At 45.3% G+C, this 14,025-nt stretch overlaps 1 protein-coding gene across 14 annotated transcripts in view; it reads right to left on the reverse strand.

Annotated features, from left to right (window-relative positions):
- ARPP21 (cAMP regulated phosphoprotein 21) overlaps positions 1-14,025 on the reverse strand; it is a 160,680-nt gene that overhangs the window by 57,435 nt on the left and 89,220 nt on the right. For all 14 annotated transcript variants that reach the window (XM_066350874.1, XM_066350873.1, XM_066350875.1 and 11 more), the window contains 3 exons: positions 9,666-9,899; positions 1,538-1,713; positions 403-507 (listed from right to left, as the gene is read on the reverse strand). In XM_066350874.1, the coding sequence (XP_066206971.1) occupies positions 403-507; positions 1,538-1,713; positions 9,666-9,899 (515 nt within the window). The remainder of the gene's footprint in view (positions 1-402; positions 508-1,537; positions 1,714-9,665; positions 9,900-14,025) is intronic.

Below are 14,025 nucleotides of genomic sequence, written 5' to 3' on the forward strand. Positions count from 1 at the left end.
AAGTGAAGGGGAAATCGCGGGGTGGGGATGGGAGAGGAACAACTGTATCCGGAACGTAGGGTGATGACGGTTACCATCTCGATGCTGCCTTTAAGGCATTTCCCAGACCCTCACCCCAAGTTCATGCAGCTCTGGGTTTCTGACTCCAATTCTGAAGGCATTCAATTCCTGATTAGCTGCTAACCTCTTAAAAAGGGTAACAGATGGCAGAAGCACTCAACGTGGGACAGATGACTGAAAGAAAACCATGGTTTTGAAGAGGGGCTGCCATGTTCTCGAATGAGCCATGAACCACACGCCATCCTACTCAGCCCAGGGCACCCAGCCAGCCCTGCACAGGAAACGGTCAGACCAGTGAGTCCGTCCCCCCCCCGGGAAAAGTCACACGTGCGTGATCCTTACCATGGGGAACTGCTGCGTTGGAGACACGGGCAGGAGGTGCTGGGGAGGAAAAGAGACTGCTGGGTATTGCACTGACTGGGAGGAAGCCTGCAGCCCCTGGACAGACTGGCGGAGAGAAAACATCGATCAGGTTCCAGGGAAGCACTGGGGATGGAAACCCCACAGGAAGACTGCTTTAGCTGAAGCATACCGCCCACCGCCCACCGCCCACTGCCCACTGCCCCTTACAGGGCCTCTTGGCTCAGTGCCCTCCAGAGAGGGGAACCAGCCGCCCAGGGAAAGCCAAAGCCACGCAGACCAGAGCCAGCCAGCCAGGCAGCCTTGAGGGAGGTTCCTCTGCTCAGAGTGAACACTCCGCTGAGACGGTGCTGCTATATTTTCACGTTGTGGATGAGATCCTTGAGTTCCTCTGGGCCTAAAAATACCATCCCCCCAAATAATGCCCAGACCCATCACCCATCTGAAGGCTTCGCTATTTTTTGACCTATCCGTTCAAGCCTGATAATAATATAAGCCGAGCAATTGAAGAAGCAACAAATCAACCTTCCGTCTTCCAGGATTACGAATATTTTAAAACGAGGTTCACTCCGGCAACTTTTTCAGGTTTCTGCGGACATTTCCACGTGTCACCCCAGGCAACAGAGCCCCTCCACGTCTCTCTAAGGGCCCTGCGAACAGCCAGGCTGCTTCGGAATGAACTGATTTCTATTCTTCCCATTGATTCAAGAATTTAACACTGACTCTTTATGGACAGGGACACTTGGTCTGTGTTGGGGATGGGTGAGCAAGACGACACAAAGGCCTGCATGGGGAACAGAAGTTCGGTTCCCAAGAAAGCCTCCTGGATGCATCGAAGTAGCATCCGGACCCAAGGAGAAACCCGTCACTCGTTCTCTCAAGCACTGCACCCTCACCGAGTGAGTCCCTGGACGGGGCACTCATCTCTACCTACACGTGTGGACCCAGATGCAATCCTGTCCCCCTGCGGCCCAGGACTCTGAGCTGCCAGGCCTTATTCAGGACTGGATGGGAGGAGGCGCCCATGGAGAATGCCCTCTTCCTGGCGCACCGCTGCAGCGAAGACCGTGCAGCCCGCCTTGGAACCCTCGTGCCGACCTTCCAATCAGCTCCGTACCTGAGTGACCAGGGGGCCCGCCATCTGTGGCTGGGGTGGCTGCACCTGCGGCTGTGGCGAGGGTGGCTGCCTCGGTGGCTGCTGGGGCGGCCCCCCGACGGCGCCCCTCAGGGGCTGCTGGCTGGCGGGGGGGTTGTAGATTGCAGGGCTTCCGTCGGGATTCACGAAGGGCTGGCCTGCAATGGAATCAGAGCATGGTCCAGCTGAGCCTCGCCTCTCTCCTTCACCAGATGAAACCACTCTGACAGATCATTAAAAAGCAACCCAAAGTAAAGGGGCTGGAGAGTGGGAATTCCAGACACCTGAATCTTCACCACGTGAGGATTTGGCTGTTTTTGACCCAGCTTGTTAACCTCGCTAATAGCGTGTAAGCCTATAGAGCGCTTTAAGAAGCAGCAAATAAATCTACCTCCTTCAGGGACATCTGCCAAAGCTCAGGGCACCTACGTGCAGTGACGCCCGCTGGAGACGCAATCTTCAAGAAGCCTCGTGCTTTCTGCTCCCCACAGCCATCAGCGGGATAACCCACAGGGACAGGGGATGCTTTCCTTTGATACAGTCCCAGCTGCATTTGGCTATACATCATTTACTGATACATCTGTTTGGCTTCCCCTAGCCTTGTTACTGATTCAGTATCATTGTCATTTCCACAAGTATATATATATGTATAGTACAACAGAACATACCACATCCTTCCAGTCGCTTCTCTGAATAGAGCCATGCAGGAGGACACGGAGCGTTTAGATTTTAAAGGTCATGCATAACAAACTTATTCTAGGATTATCTTATAACAGCAAAGGAAAGTACAGTATTTTCCCTTTTGAAATAAAGGCATAGTTCACATTATTATTATTATTATTATTGAAGTATTTTAGAGTTTGCAAAATAGTATTACTGGTGGCTCCTCACGGCTGCATGAGGACAGAGGTGTCACCTCCCACTGTTCCGGAACAGGAAGTGAAAGCCCACCAGAGAGGTTGTGGGAATGAGAGCTGAAGGAGACAGTCTGGGGCAGCAAAGGAAAGAGAGAAAAGGGGGAGGAAAAGGCAGGTTAAGGAGAGAACAAACAGGCTTCCAATGTGGCAGGCACAGTGACAGGCACCTGACATGCATGACCCTAGCTCTTCCAACAACCTGCAGATATGCAATCTCATCCAACTTTGGAGACAGAAAACGAGGGCTCAGAGGGAGCAAGCAACAGAGTCAGAGACACAAAAAACAGGAAGTGAGAGAACTGGGAACCGACCCTGGTCAGTGTGACCCCACAGCCCATTCACTTCCCATTAAACCAAATAGCTGAAGAAAGCTATCCAAGTCTACATGCTGAGAACCTGGTACCATGAGGTACCATGAAAAAAAAAATCCATTCATCACTGGAAAGTACTGATCAATGCGTGAGAAGTCAGCAGAGGTTGGGGCCAAGTTTCAAGATGGAATCACACCCAGGACGGCAAATAAAGAACGAGCAGGATCAGAAGAGGGGGCCACGGATTGCCGAACTGTGAGTCCTTTCTTCCCTTTCCGTGACCCCAACATCCCTACGGGAAAGAGAGCAGTAGGTACGTTTGTCCCCAGGCTGAAGCCACAAAAATATGCTCCAGGCACCTGAGCCAAGTGCCTGGGAGGAGGCTCCCACATGAGGGTGGTGTCTCCGAGAGGGGTTGCCCCCCAGCTCGTATCCAGGAGACAGCAGGGGCAGCTTGCTGGGTTCTTCCCAAGCACGTATTTTAAAGCTTCTCTTTACACTGTTCAACACACAGGGCTTGCGTGAGCACCCTTAACCAGGATGGAACGTGTGATGCCTGAGGAAAATCAGCCTTGTTTCCTTATAACGTGTATGAAGAACCAACAGAAATCACCATCAGTGTAGGGAAAATTAACAACTAAAAAGAACAAGACAGACGGGGTGCGGGGGAAACTGATCCAAAGGGAACAATATTCTAGTGAAAAAAAAAAAGTTGTGTGCTATTCAACAACAAAGAACAAACTGTTATCCAATGGGAGCGAAGCTAATTAGCCAATGTTTGCTAAGTGAAATAAACCAGTCTCCCAAAGGGCAGCTTCTATATAATTCTATTTCTGTGACACTCAAGATCGGGCAACAGTTGCCAGTGTAATAGAAGTCAGAATAGCGGTGCCCCTAAAGGGGGTGTGAGAGGAAGTTCCGGGAGACTGCACATGCTCTGTGTCTTCCTCTGGGCGATGTTTACACAGATGTTTATGTATGTAAATATTTGCCAAGGCTACACGGAAGATGTGTGCAGAGCATGTGCATTGCCTGTGCACTTTATACACGGCATTAAGCAAGTAATCTGGGATGGGTTGGAGAAGTACACATGCTGGTGTTGTCACGAAGCCAAAGTTCTCCTAGTTAAAGAACAATGGACTTGACCTCAGTTCATTTAGGAACCGTAATGGGAGCTTAACATTCCCCATTATTACCAAAAAAAAAATCCTCATGTGTGTGTATGTAACATGAAATCTCATATGTTGTGTATTCCTAAACATCCCTGCCAGAACTAAGGACGTTCTCGTAACAGTTTCGTAACCAATCACAGATGCAGTGATGGAAAAGTGAATGGGCCAGAATTATAGTCATGGAACAATGACTAAGTTGAATGGCATTCTTTTCTCTAATGTTCCACATGGACACTTTTACCCCTATCATTGTCGTTTAATTTATCTACATTTTATTGTTTTACATTTAAAAAAAAATAGATTTCTTCTGGATTTTAAATCTGCAACCCATTTTCCTTCCCAAAACCAGTAATTTGGAAAAGGATAAAAAAATAGTCCAATTTTCAAAAATCTGTCGGCCCATTTAGTGTTCTAATCCTTGGTAAACAGCCTGCCCCTGTTTGTTTATATCTTCAAAAGAGAAGAGGAAAAAATGTCAGTACCTAACATTTTTTTAAAAATCTGCACAGCAACTTTATATGAAAGCATTTTAAAATTAGTCTCACTACATGCTTATACAAATACACAAACACACACATATATACACAAAGATGGCAAACTAAAAGAAAGAATCTATTGTATTGTATATGACCTTCAACTTACCGCAGGGAAGTATGAAAAGCTGAGTACAATTCTGGTGGAAAACATAAGTGCACAATATTCAGATGCTCTTTTTTAAAATAAACTTTAGATCCTATGTTTGAAATAGAATCAATATACTGTGGACCAGAAGAAAGGAATGTCTCTCAATAATTGTATATGAAAAGTACGTACAAAGAATTCACTTGGGTAGAGAGATCTGGCAGGTTCTTCTAGAAGGGGAACCTTCTAGAAGGAGGAGAAAGTATAAAAGACTGATTTTATGTTCAAAAGAGGTAAAAATCATGGAGGAAAAGGAAAGAAGTGAGGTGGGTGCCAGGAAAGAGAACAAATGATTTTCTAAGTGAGTGAGCACGGGTGACGATTGGTTTGCAAGTCAGGCAACCGTTGTTTCTCTCTCTTCTACTGCGGCCACCAATCCGGAGGCAATTACCACTGAATACGAGCAGTTCGGATGGCAGCTGCTGAAGTCCAGAAAAAGTAGCGGGCCCCTGGGTTGTTCAGCTTAGCAGAGGTTCTCCTGCCCGAAACCACACTTGCGAGCCCAGCAGGCTCTGGCCCGTCCGTGTGTGAGCACACAGGCGCAGAGGTCAGCCGGGGAGGTGCGCTGAGCCCGGGCAGAGGAAAGGTCAGCCGGGGAGGTGCGCTGAGCCCGGGCAGAGGAGAGGTCAGCTGGGGAGGTGCGCTGAGCCCGGGCAGAGGAAAGGCTCAGTGCAGAGCGCTCATTCCTCTCACATACATGGCGTTCGGTGGAAAATTCCTCCCCTCTTCACATCAGCATATACAATAAGTAATCGATATTATTTTCCTAATCTATAATTATTGGGCACCTGCGCAGTGACTAAGACTTCGTTATCCATCCCAGGATGCAAAATAAAAACAAACACACAACTGGCCTGACCAGGTGGTGGCGCAGTGGATAGAGCGTCGGACTGGGATGCAGAAGGACCCAGGTTCGAGACCCCGAGGTCACCAGCTTGAGCACGAGCTCATCTGGCTTGAGCAAAGAGCTCACCAGCTTGGACCCAAGGTTGCTGGCTCCAGCAGGGGGTTACTCGGTCTGCTGAAGGCCCGCGGTCAAGGCACATGTGAGAAAGCAATCAATGAACAACTAAAAAGTTGCAACACGCAATGAGAAACTGATGATTGATGCTTCTCATCTCTCTCCATTCCTGTCTGTCTGTCCCTGTCTATCTCTGCCTCTGTAAAAAACAAACAAACAAACACACAACTAAATATGAGCCTTCTCCAGGAAGAGCCTATCAATGTGCTTGCTGGTGACAAGAGCATGAAGCCATGGGCAATGGACACAGGAAAGAAAGGGGCCCCTGCTCTCAGTCCCTAACACCCAGGCCTGACTGCCCTGTGCTCGGTAGACGGATGTTTATTGAAAAAGAAAGAAAGAATTTGAGAGAAAGTGATTTTCCTTCCTTAGGGTTTAGAAGGTGACCAATCAAGTTATAAGGGAGCTGCCGATTATGGGCAGGAAAGGATGACTTCAGATCTTGCAAAGACAGGTTCATAGATAGCACACAAATACGTCACAGGGCGCTTAATAAAAAGATGGAAGCAGTTTGGATAAAGAGATGCTGGGAGTCTTGTGAAATATAAAAGTGCATGGAGTCACGGAAGCCCACGGGGGGTATTTGAAAGAGCCCCAGCCTACAGGGCTGCTGGCAGCGAGTCCCCGAAGGCTTGCCTCGCCATCCTGCAATCACGAATTTCACCCGATGAAGGGAGAGCCAAATGGAATAACAGCCTATCCGGGCACGGACGGGTACATGCGCGATGTCAAAGGCGACGGGCATCTCCAGATTGCACTGAATCGAAAGAAAACAGCCAGACAAAGGTGAGTTTCTGCTAAAAATTTCCAAAAGGAGTCTGTGTCCAAGACAGCTAGAGGAAGTTCAAGGTCAAGATTCAAACCAGGCCTGCCCGGCGAAGACAGAGATATGACAGGGGGTGACTCTGAAAACGGGCCTCTACAGCAACTCTCCATCCAGATGCCGAAGAGCGAGGGAAGAACAGGCTTCAAAGGTCCTGAGTTCAAGGGAGACTCGCCGGGCGCTGGGCTCAAGCCTGATGAAGTAACAAGCCGCGGCTGCCCTTGGGGAACTGCTGGAATATTTGAGAGCAGTTGGTTTCACTGTGCCCAATAGCTAGTGCTCCGTAAGAGCCAGGAAGTGCTCCGCTGTGCTGGCAAAGGAAGTTCCGTGTTTGCTTCACTGAGTAGGCATGAGTGGTAGGCACCCTCGTGCTTTCCAACCCTCGCCTATCTTATTCCTGCTCAAGACGGATATTTTACCAATTATAATAGCATACACGAGCCACGTTCTCAAATATAAAACATCTGATGAAAAACTGCTCCCTCTCCATATCTCTCTCTATATATAATGGGTGGTTGATAATATTTCGATAATATGTAATTACTGATGACCAGTGCCTGAGCACAGTGCCTAAGATGACTTTCTTCTATATTCTAGAGAAGTAAAAAGTAGCTTCCCACAGGAGCTTATAAATGTGCTGGTAACAAGGAAATGAACCCAACAAAAACTGACACAAGACGCAAAGCAGTCATAAGCTCTTGGTTCCTAACACAAAATCATTTCTACCACGTATTTGGCAGAGCATGAGAAGTGTAGATATCAGGAGTTCATATCAATGACAGAGAAAGATGAGTTCCAGCCCAAAGTAGGTAAATTTCCAGTTTTAATGGGAGAGTCCTTTAAGACAGTGTTTTTCAAATGCCGGTCTACAGGCTGGTCTTCCAGAAAATTCTTTGTGGTGTATGAAAGAGTAACCACCCAAAGATCTTAGTCGAATTTGCTTATGCTCAGGGTGACTTTTGCCTTAGTGGTCCCCAAAATAATTCTCTTATTTTCATGGGTCTCCAAATGTAAGAAGGTTGAAAACCACTGCTATAAGAGATTAGATAGATGATAGATAGATAGATAGATAGATAGATAACTAGATAAATAGACAGACATGCACATATACATACCACAAGCATTCATATACACATATACATAGTATTTTCAATTTACAAAAATAAACACAGTCTGTAAAAAAAGTATCATCATAATTCACCTTATATCTCACCACTCAATCATGGTATACACTTTATTAACACATTCTCCTTCTGGTCCGGGGACATTTTAATGTCTAACATTTGTCAGCTCAGAGAAGGGTTATGGCAAAGCTGTTCAACAGTGTGATTACATCCTCTTTCTTAGTTGGGATCCACTCCCTAAGATATTTTGATAAGAGTCTAAATAACCCTAGCCAATGAATAAGAATTGGGACTTGGCACCAAAATGCAATTTCTTTCTTTTTCTGTAAACAAGATTACAGATGATGATACACACACACACACACTATCATTACAAATAATATTCTTGCATTAAACCCCCAAAATACTCTGTTGTTCTTTTTCTGAAACAGGCTGCAATTTTGCTGAAAACAAACCACTCAAAACTAATGCTTAGTTTTGTGTTCTTGTCTGCAAGCCCTTCATCTCAATTAAAAGTGAAAGAATTTAAGCCTACAGAGTCAAATCATACTTTGATCAGCACCCAGAGTAATGAATCTGGTCCTGGTTTTTTTTTTTTTTAGTTTCTTTTATAGTGTTTACGCTGATCCAAATAAAATAAAAGCAATCTGATATGCTCCTTAGATGTATCTAGTCAGAAAGCTTACAAATGGTTTTCAATGAAATGATTATGCCTCCTTTTCCCTGAAGCTGATGGCATTTTCAAAATGTCTCAATCAAACGCCATGCCTTGAGAATGTGCCATATGGTTTCATGAAAGCGAGACAATTATTCAAGTAACTATTTTCCTATCATTCTCATCTTTCTCTGAATTTCCTAATTGCTAGTAGCGCTATATATGGGAGAAGATTGAATCAGGTCATTTTTATAAGATTCATATCCGCTTTTCATTTTCAAGGTTAGCTAATCAAAGAAATACTCTGCCATAAATGAAACCAAACCTCAGATAGATTTGGAGACAATTCAATCAATGTTAAAGGCTTCTCAGGAAGTGACTAGTCAATGTCAAACCTTCCAACCCCAGATTTCTCAACCACTGCGCTACTGACCTTCTGAATTGCATAGTCCTCTGTTCTAAGGAGCTGACTTGTATATTATAGAATGTTTAGTAGCACCTTTACCTTCTTAGGTGCCAGGAGCAGCCCCCGCCTTCCTAGGTCATGATAATCAAGGTGTCTGCAGCTATTGCCAAATGTCCTTGGAAACCAGGGCAATATTGCCCCGCTTGAGAACTCTACCCCATGAAGCAGATGTTCAGCAGTCTATTGGCTCAATGCTCTGGGTCCTTTAGAACCACTGGGGACATTAACTGACCACTAGAGAAATTTTAAAATGAACCCATAGCCATTCAACTTTGAGGAAACTATAATCATGAAGTTACCAATTTTCCAAACCCCCATCAAGACCTGTCTAGGCCTAAACTCTCTAAAATACATGGGAGTCTGCTCCCTGAGTTCTCTTCACCGCTGTTATTTCTTATTCTGCAGTGGGGGCTCCGGGGAAGTTGCAAGGTCAGAAAGCATCTCCTCTAGTTAAGAATCCATTATGTTTCCTAGTTAATATCTCAAGTTCCTGAAACATCTTGGGTGCAAAAACACTTTTAACATCATAATAGGCTATGTACAGATTTATTCTGAGAAATACAGTTTTAATTAGAATACCCCGGTTCATTGCTCACTGAACTCTGATCTTAGTTCCTGGGAATACTGAGAACACTGTCATCTTAGTTCCTGGGAATACTGAGAACACTGTGGTCAGAGAAGAGAGGACAGAGAGAAAGGTGGATATTTCTGGGGTGTATCTATATCCATATATCTATATCAAAACTGTTATCAGTATGGAGATGGAGATAATTGCAGTAGACTTGCTCTTCCTAAATCAAGACCCTTCCCCAGCAGTTCATACCCCAAGCTCCCCTGCTCAAGAATTTTTTAAGAAACTCACTAGTAAAAATCATCAGACTGAACACAAGAACAAGATTCCGGTCTTGAGTCCCTGCCAAAGCAGAGGTAATACACAAACCTGTGTGTGGATTAAGAAGGATGCTTCCGGGTGGGATGCCTGTTGCAGCTTCCAGTGGAAGGAGGATGTAGCTGGTGCTGCTGGAACCAACCTGGCCTCCCATTCCATTCTCTGGATAGGGCACACAGCCAGGAGAACCGGCCGCCACGCCGGAGACCAGGGCTGCGCTCTGGAGAGGGGGGTGGGTGCGGGACAGCGATCCTGAGGAGCCTGCACTGCTGGACGACTCGGAGCCTGCCACACAGAGAGACAAACCAACACACCATTCAGCATGGGGAAGATGACAGAAACCAAAGCTCTGGGTCTAAATGCTACCTTAAACCATCTATCACTACAGTGTTTGAGATGAGTGCGATAGGGCGAGAATAATGAATGCCCCTCCCACATTTGGGGCTTACATTTTATTGAAATATCTGCTATGTCCTGTCTGGTTGGCTCAGTGGTAGAGCATCAGCCTGGCATGTGAATGTCCTGGGTTTGATTCCTGGTCAGGGCACACAGGAGAAGCACCCATCTGCTTCTCCATCCCTTCTTCCTCTTGCGCCTCTCTCTCTCTCTCTCTCTCTTTCTCTCTCTTTCTCCTGCAGCCATGGCTCGATTGGAGCGAGTTGACCTGGGGCACTGAGAATGGCTCCATGGCCTCCCTCTCAGGTGCTAGGAAGAGTTTGGTTGCTGAGCAACAGAGCAATGCCCCAGATGGGCAGAGCATCGCTCCCTAGTGGGCTTGCTGGCTGGACCCGGTTGGTGCACATGTGGAAGTCTGTCTCTGCCTCCTTTCCTCTCACTGAAAAAAAAAAAAAAAAAAAAAGAAATATCTGCAACGTATTTTTCTGATGTGTCTATTTCCTAAAAAAAAAGAGAGATTAAAAATGAACATTCTCTTTCAGCCTTCTCACATGCCACTGGGGTGATTAATTGGTAAATGGTAGCTTAAAGCTCTGGACTCTGCTTGAAAACTCTTATCACCCTGAGTAATTAATGCTGTGGAAATGTCTTACTGAGCTGGAGTTATGAGAATAAAATGACTGGGATAGAGGTTCAAGAGGCTGCGGTTTAAGAAGGAGTTCTAGAATGTGCTGATCATGAGATGGTTCTAAAGTACTGGTTCTTCAACATCCATAAAGCTGAATAATGAAGGCACAGAGCTGGAAACAATCTTTTCCCCCAGACATGAGTCAAAGCAGTGGACCACTCCCACTGGAAGTGCTTCAGATCTGCACCATATTTCACACATGTGCAGGAGTCTTATTAATATAGCCAAGCGGAGGACCAGAGAGCGTTTGGTCTCCATGACAATGATGGAGCATCCTTCAGATGACAGAGAAAGGTCATCGGGAATGTTTGTGGACTGTGGTAGGTAACTTGGTCAGTGTGCAGAAGCCCGCAAGGTGGAATCTAGGCATAATCATCTCCCACGCCATCCTCTGGGAATAAAGAAACATTTGCTACATGCAATGTCCATCAAGCATTAGCTGCCCCTCACAATACCCAGAGTCAAGCAGCTCCAGACCATGGCTGCTCTGGGCATTGAATATTAACTAGAGCATCAAAGAGAAAGCACACCAAGCAAAATTTCTACATCTGTGAATTTAAATAGATGAGTTGGATGATACCACACATTGCAAAAATGCAGTATAATAAATATTAAAAATGATTAGCCCTACAACTATTGACTTATGTCATTAAAATGCATTCTTCTGTGGCATTAAAAGTTAACATATATATCAAATAGTTAACATTGTTTTCAAGGTTTTGAAATGCACCCTTAAATTAAACTTAGAGTCTTAAAATAAGTGATAGGAATGCAATACGTAGTTTTCGGGGAAGAGGGGACAGTGGAGAGGGGTAATTTTTGAGGAGGACAGTGATATTTCTTGAGCATTTAGTATGTGTGAGCATCTGGATAAACACTCATAAGAAGTATTACTACTGCCTAGATAGGGAAAATGAAGCATGGAGAAGTTAGATAACTCAAGCTGATTCACATAACTAGATAATAACAGAGCTGGGGTTTGATCTTGGCAGACTCATCCAGATTGAACCATGATCCAACTGCCTCCTGACAGCATGCATCTGAATACACCATGAACTGCCACCAGTGTTCTCAGTTGGGAATATTCTCTATTTCCGTGACTTGCTTATTAATAATGACCAAGTTTCAGGTTGATTCAGGATGCGACATCTCCACAGTTTAACATATCGATGGGGTTCTGAACAATATATGGGGAGAAAAATGAAGGATCAAGAAAATACTTTCAAAATAGCAGGAGTAATTTTGAGACCATGTCACTGATACTATGACCCTGATACTATGCCCCAGTATAAACTGAAGAGTTTGTTTGAGCGCTTGCCACATGTGAGTTGATGTTATAGTCCAAGTTTGACACTAGTACAGACTCAACAACAATAATAATAATGCAATACATTTCACTGCCCCCCGACATGCAATGTCCTACAAAAATGCTTACGCTCATGTCTGGGTTGAGGGGTTAGACAGTGAGAAAGAGTTGAAGCCAATGAGGCATGTCAGAACTCTGACTTGAAGTGAGAGCTAGTGAGGACTTGAGAGCCATCCCTTTGAAATGGGATCATCAAGAAAAATAGTGCCCTTGTCTGTCAGTTTCTGTGGCAGGGTCAGAGCCTGACTCTGAGAAACTCCAATTAGCAAAACACAGATGGTTTAATCAAATTAACCAATCACCTCTCTGAAGTCCTTCAGCACTTTTCCACTAGATCAGTAAAAACTCCCTGCCTTTTGTTTCAGCGGGGTTGAGTTGAATACCCCTCTCCTATCGTAACAGTCTTGACTCCTATCACAATAGTTATGAATAAAGCCTTCCTTGCCTGTTTGACTCGTCTGATGCAATTTTTCTTTTTGTAAAGACCCTGAACCACAGGTTCTTTTTTTTTTTTTTTTTTTTTTTACTGAATTCAAGACAATGTTTCCAGATCCAGGGGTCAGAGTTCAGTAGAACAACCCCAAGCTTCTGAAATCACCAGGCGGAGGGAATACCCAGAATGCATTAGTGTAGTGATGAAAGTACACACACAAGAGGAAGTGGCTGCAGGATGGGGTGTCTTGCTTTGGCTTTAAGAATCCTCCAAGGTACAGACGAGGGAGGTGACAAGAAGTGGCCCTGCATTAGAAAAATAAAATAGCGGGCTGTGTAAGCTTATTAGCACAAAGCAGAAGGCTATCTTATTTCCCTAGATCAGCTCTTCAAGCATGGTTTCTGAACCAGCAATCCCTGCTTTGGGGTCTTCTTCACGTGATGCTGAGGCAGCTAGTTTGAGGACCCCTGCTGCGGAGACCGAGGGGGAGGGACAGGAGTAAAACAAGGGAGCTTGGCCAGCGTGGAAAGAAACAGCTGTCGTACTCGATTGTTCAACCACCTTGCCACGCCCAAGAAACTGCCGAGGCTAGCACAAGCACCACTCCAGTCCTCCTCACAAGGAAGATGGAACGGCATACTGCGGCCATCGACACCCCTCCCCTCCCGAGGTGTGCACTGGACATCCGGCAGGGGACCCTGTGCTCAGTGTCGGCGCTCCGAGGGGGGACAGGCAACCCAGGGGGTGCGCTGGTACGTTCAGATTTCGGTAACATGCTTTTTCCAAAATGTGGGGAATCGTGTTTCCCACTTGGAAAAAAGTCTCCTTGTTATCGGTGCAAAGCTGCAACGGGTGCAATTAGAGGAGACGAGGAACTTCAATGTCATACCTCCAGACTTGGTTTCTGCCAGGTAACAAAAAGGAAGAAAAAGTCTTTGCAATTCCAGTGTGCACAATGAGGAGAACAATGGGAAGCCTGTGCTAGTCTGAAGCCTCGTGACAGCAAAACTGACAGCTTTGCTTCATAAAACCACCCTGGGAACCTGTGAGTTTGTTTTGACATCCTATGCTGATCTCCTTTAATATATATATATATATATATTTTTTTTTTCCTTTCCATTCCTGCACCCTGACAAGCTTTCAAATGGAGACACTTAGATTAAAATTAAAAATGTCTGAGGCACTTACAATTTCTAACCATTCTTCAAAGAACACGGCATTTTAGCATTCTTGAGGTGTTTTAAATGTTTCCAGAAAGATCTGCTTTGGAAGTGATTGGGGGTTGGTGCATGGAGAATGCCGATTAATTTAAAAATCATAAGAGCTCTTTTGGTGTGCTGGAATTTTCAAGTGCGTCATTTAAGGTACTTGGTTTCTGCCTTTTAAGAAGATTTAAAACTATTGAACCTTTCTTAGTTTATAAGAGCTTAAGTGCACCATGGTGGATTTTTTTTTTACTTCAGTTGCTGCAATAGTGGGATAGAAGAGCAATTAATTAGAGTTAAAAATCAAGAATTCTCCAACTGGT

Source organism: Saccopteryx leptura, chromosome 10 (assembly GCF_036850995.1).
Source record: "Saccopteryx leptura isolate mSacLep1 chromosome 10, mSacLep1_pri_phased_curated, whole genome shotgun sequence".
Classification (NCBI taxonomy): domain Eukaryota; kingdom Metazoa; phylum Chordata; class Mammalia; order Chiroptera; family Emballonuridae; genus Saccopteryx; species Saccopteryx leptura.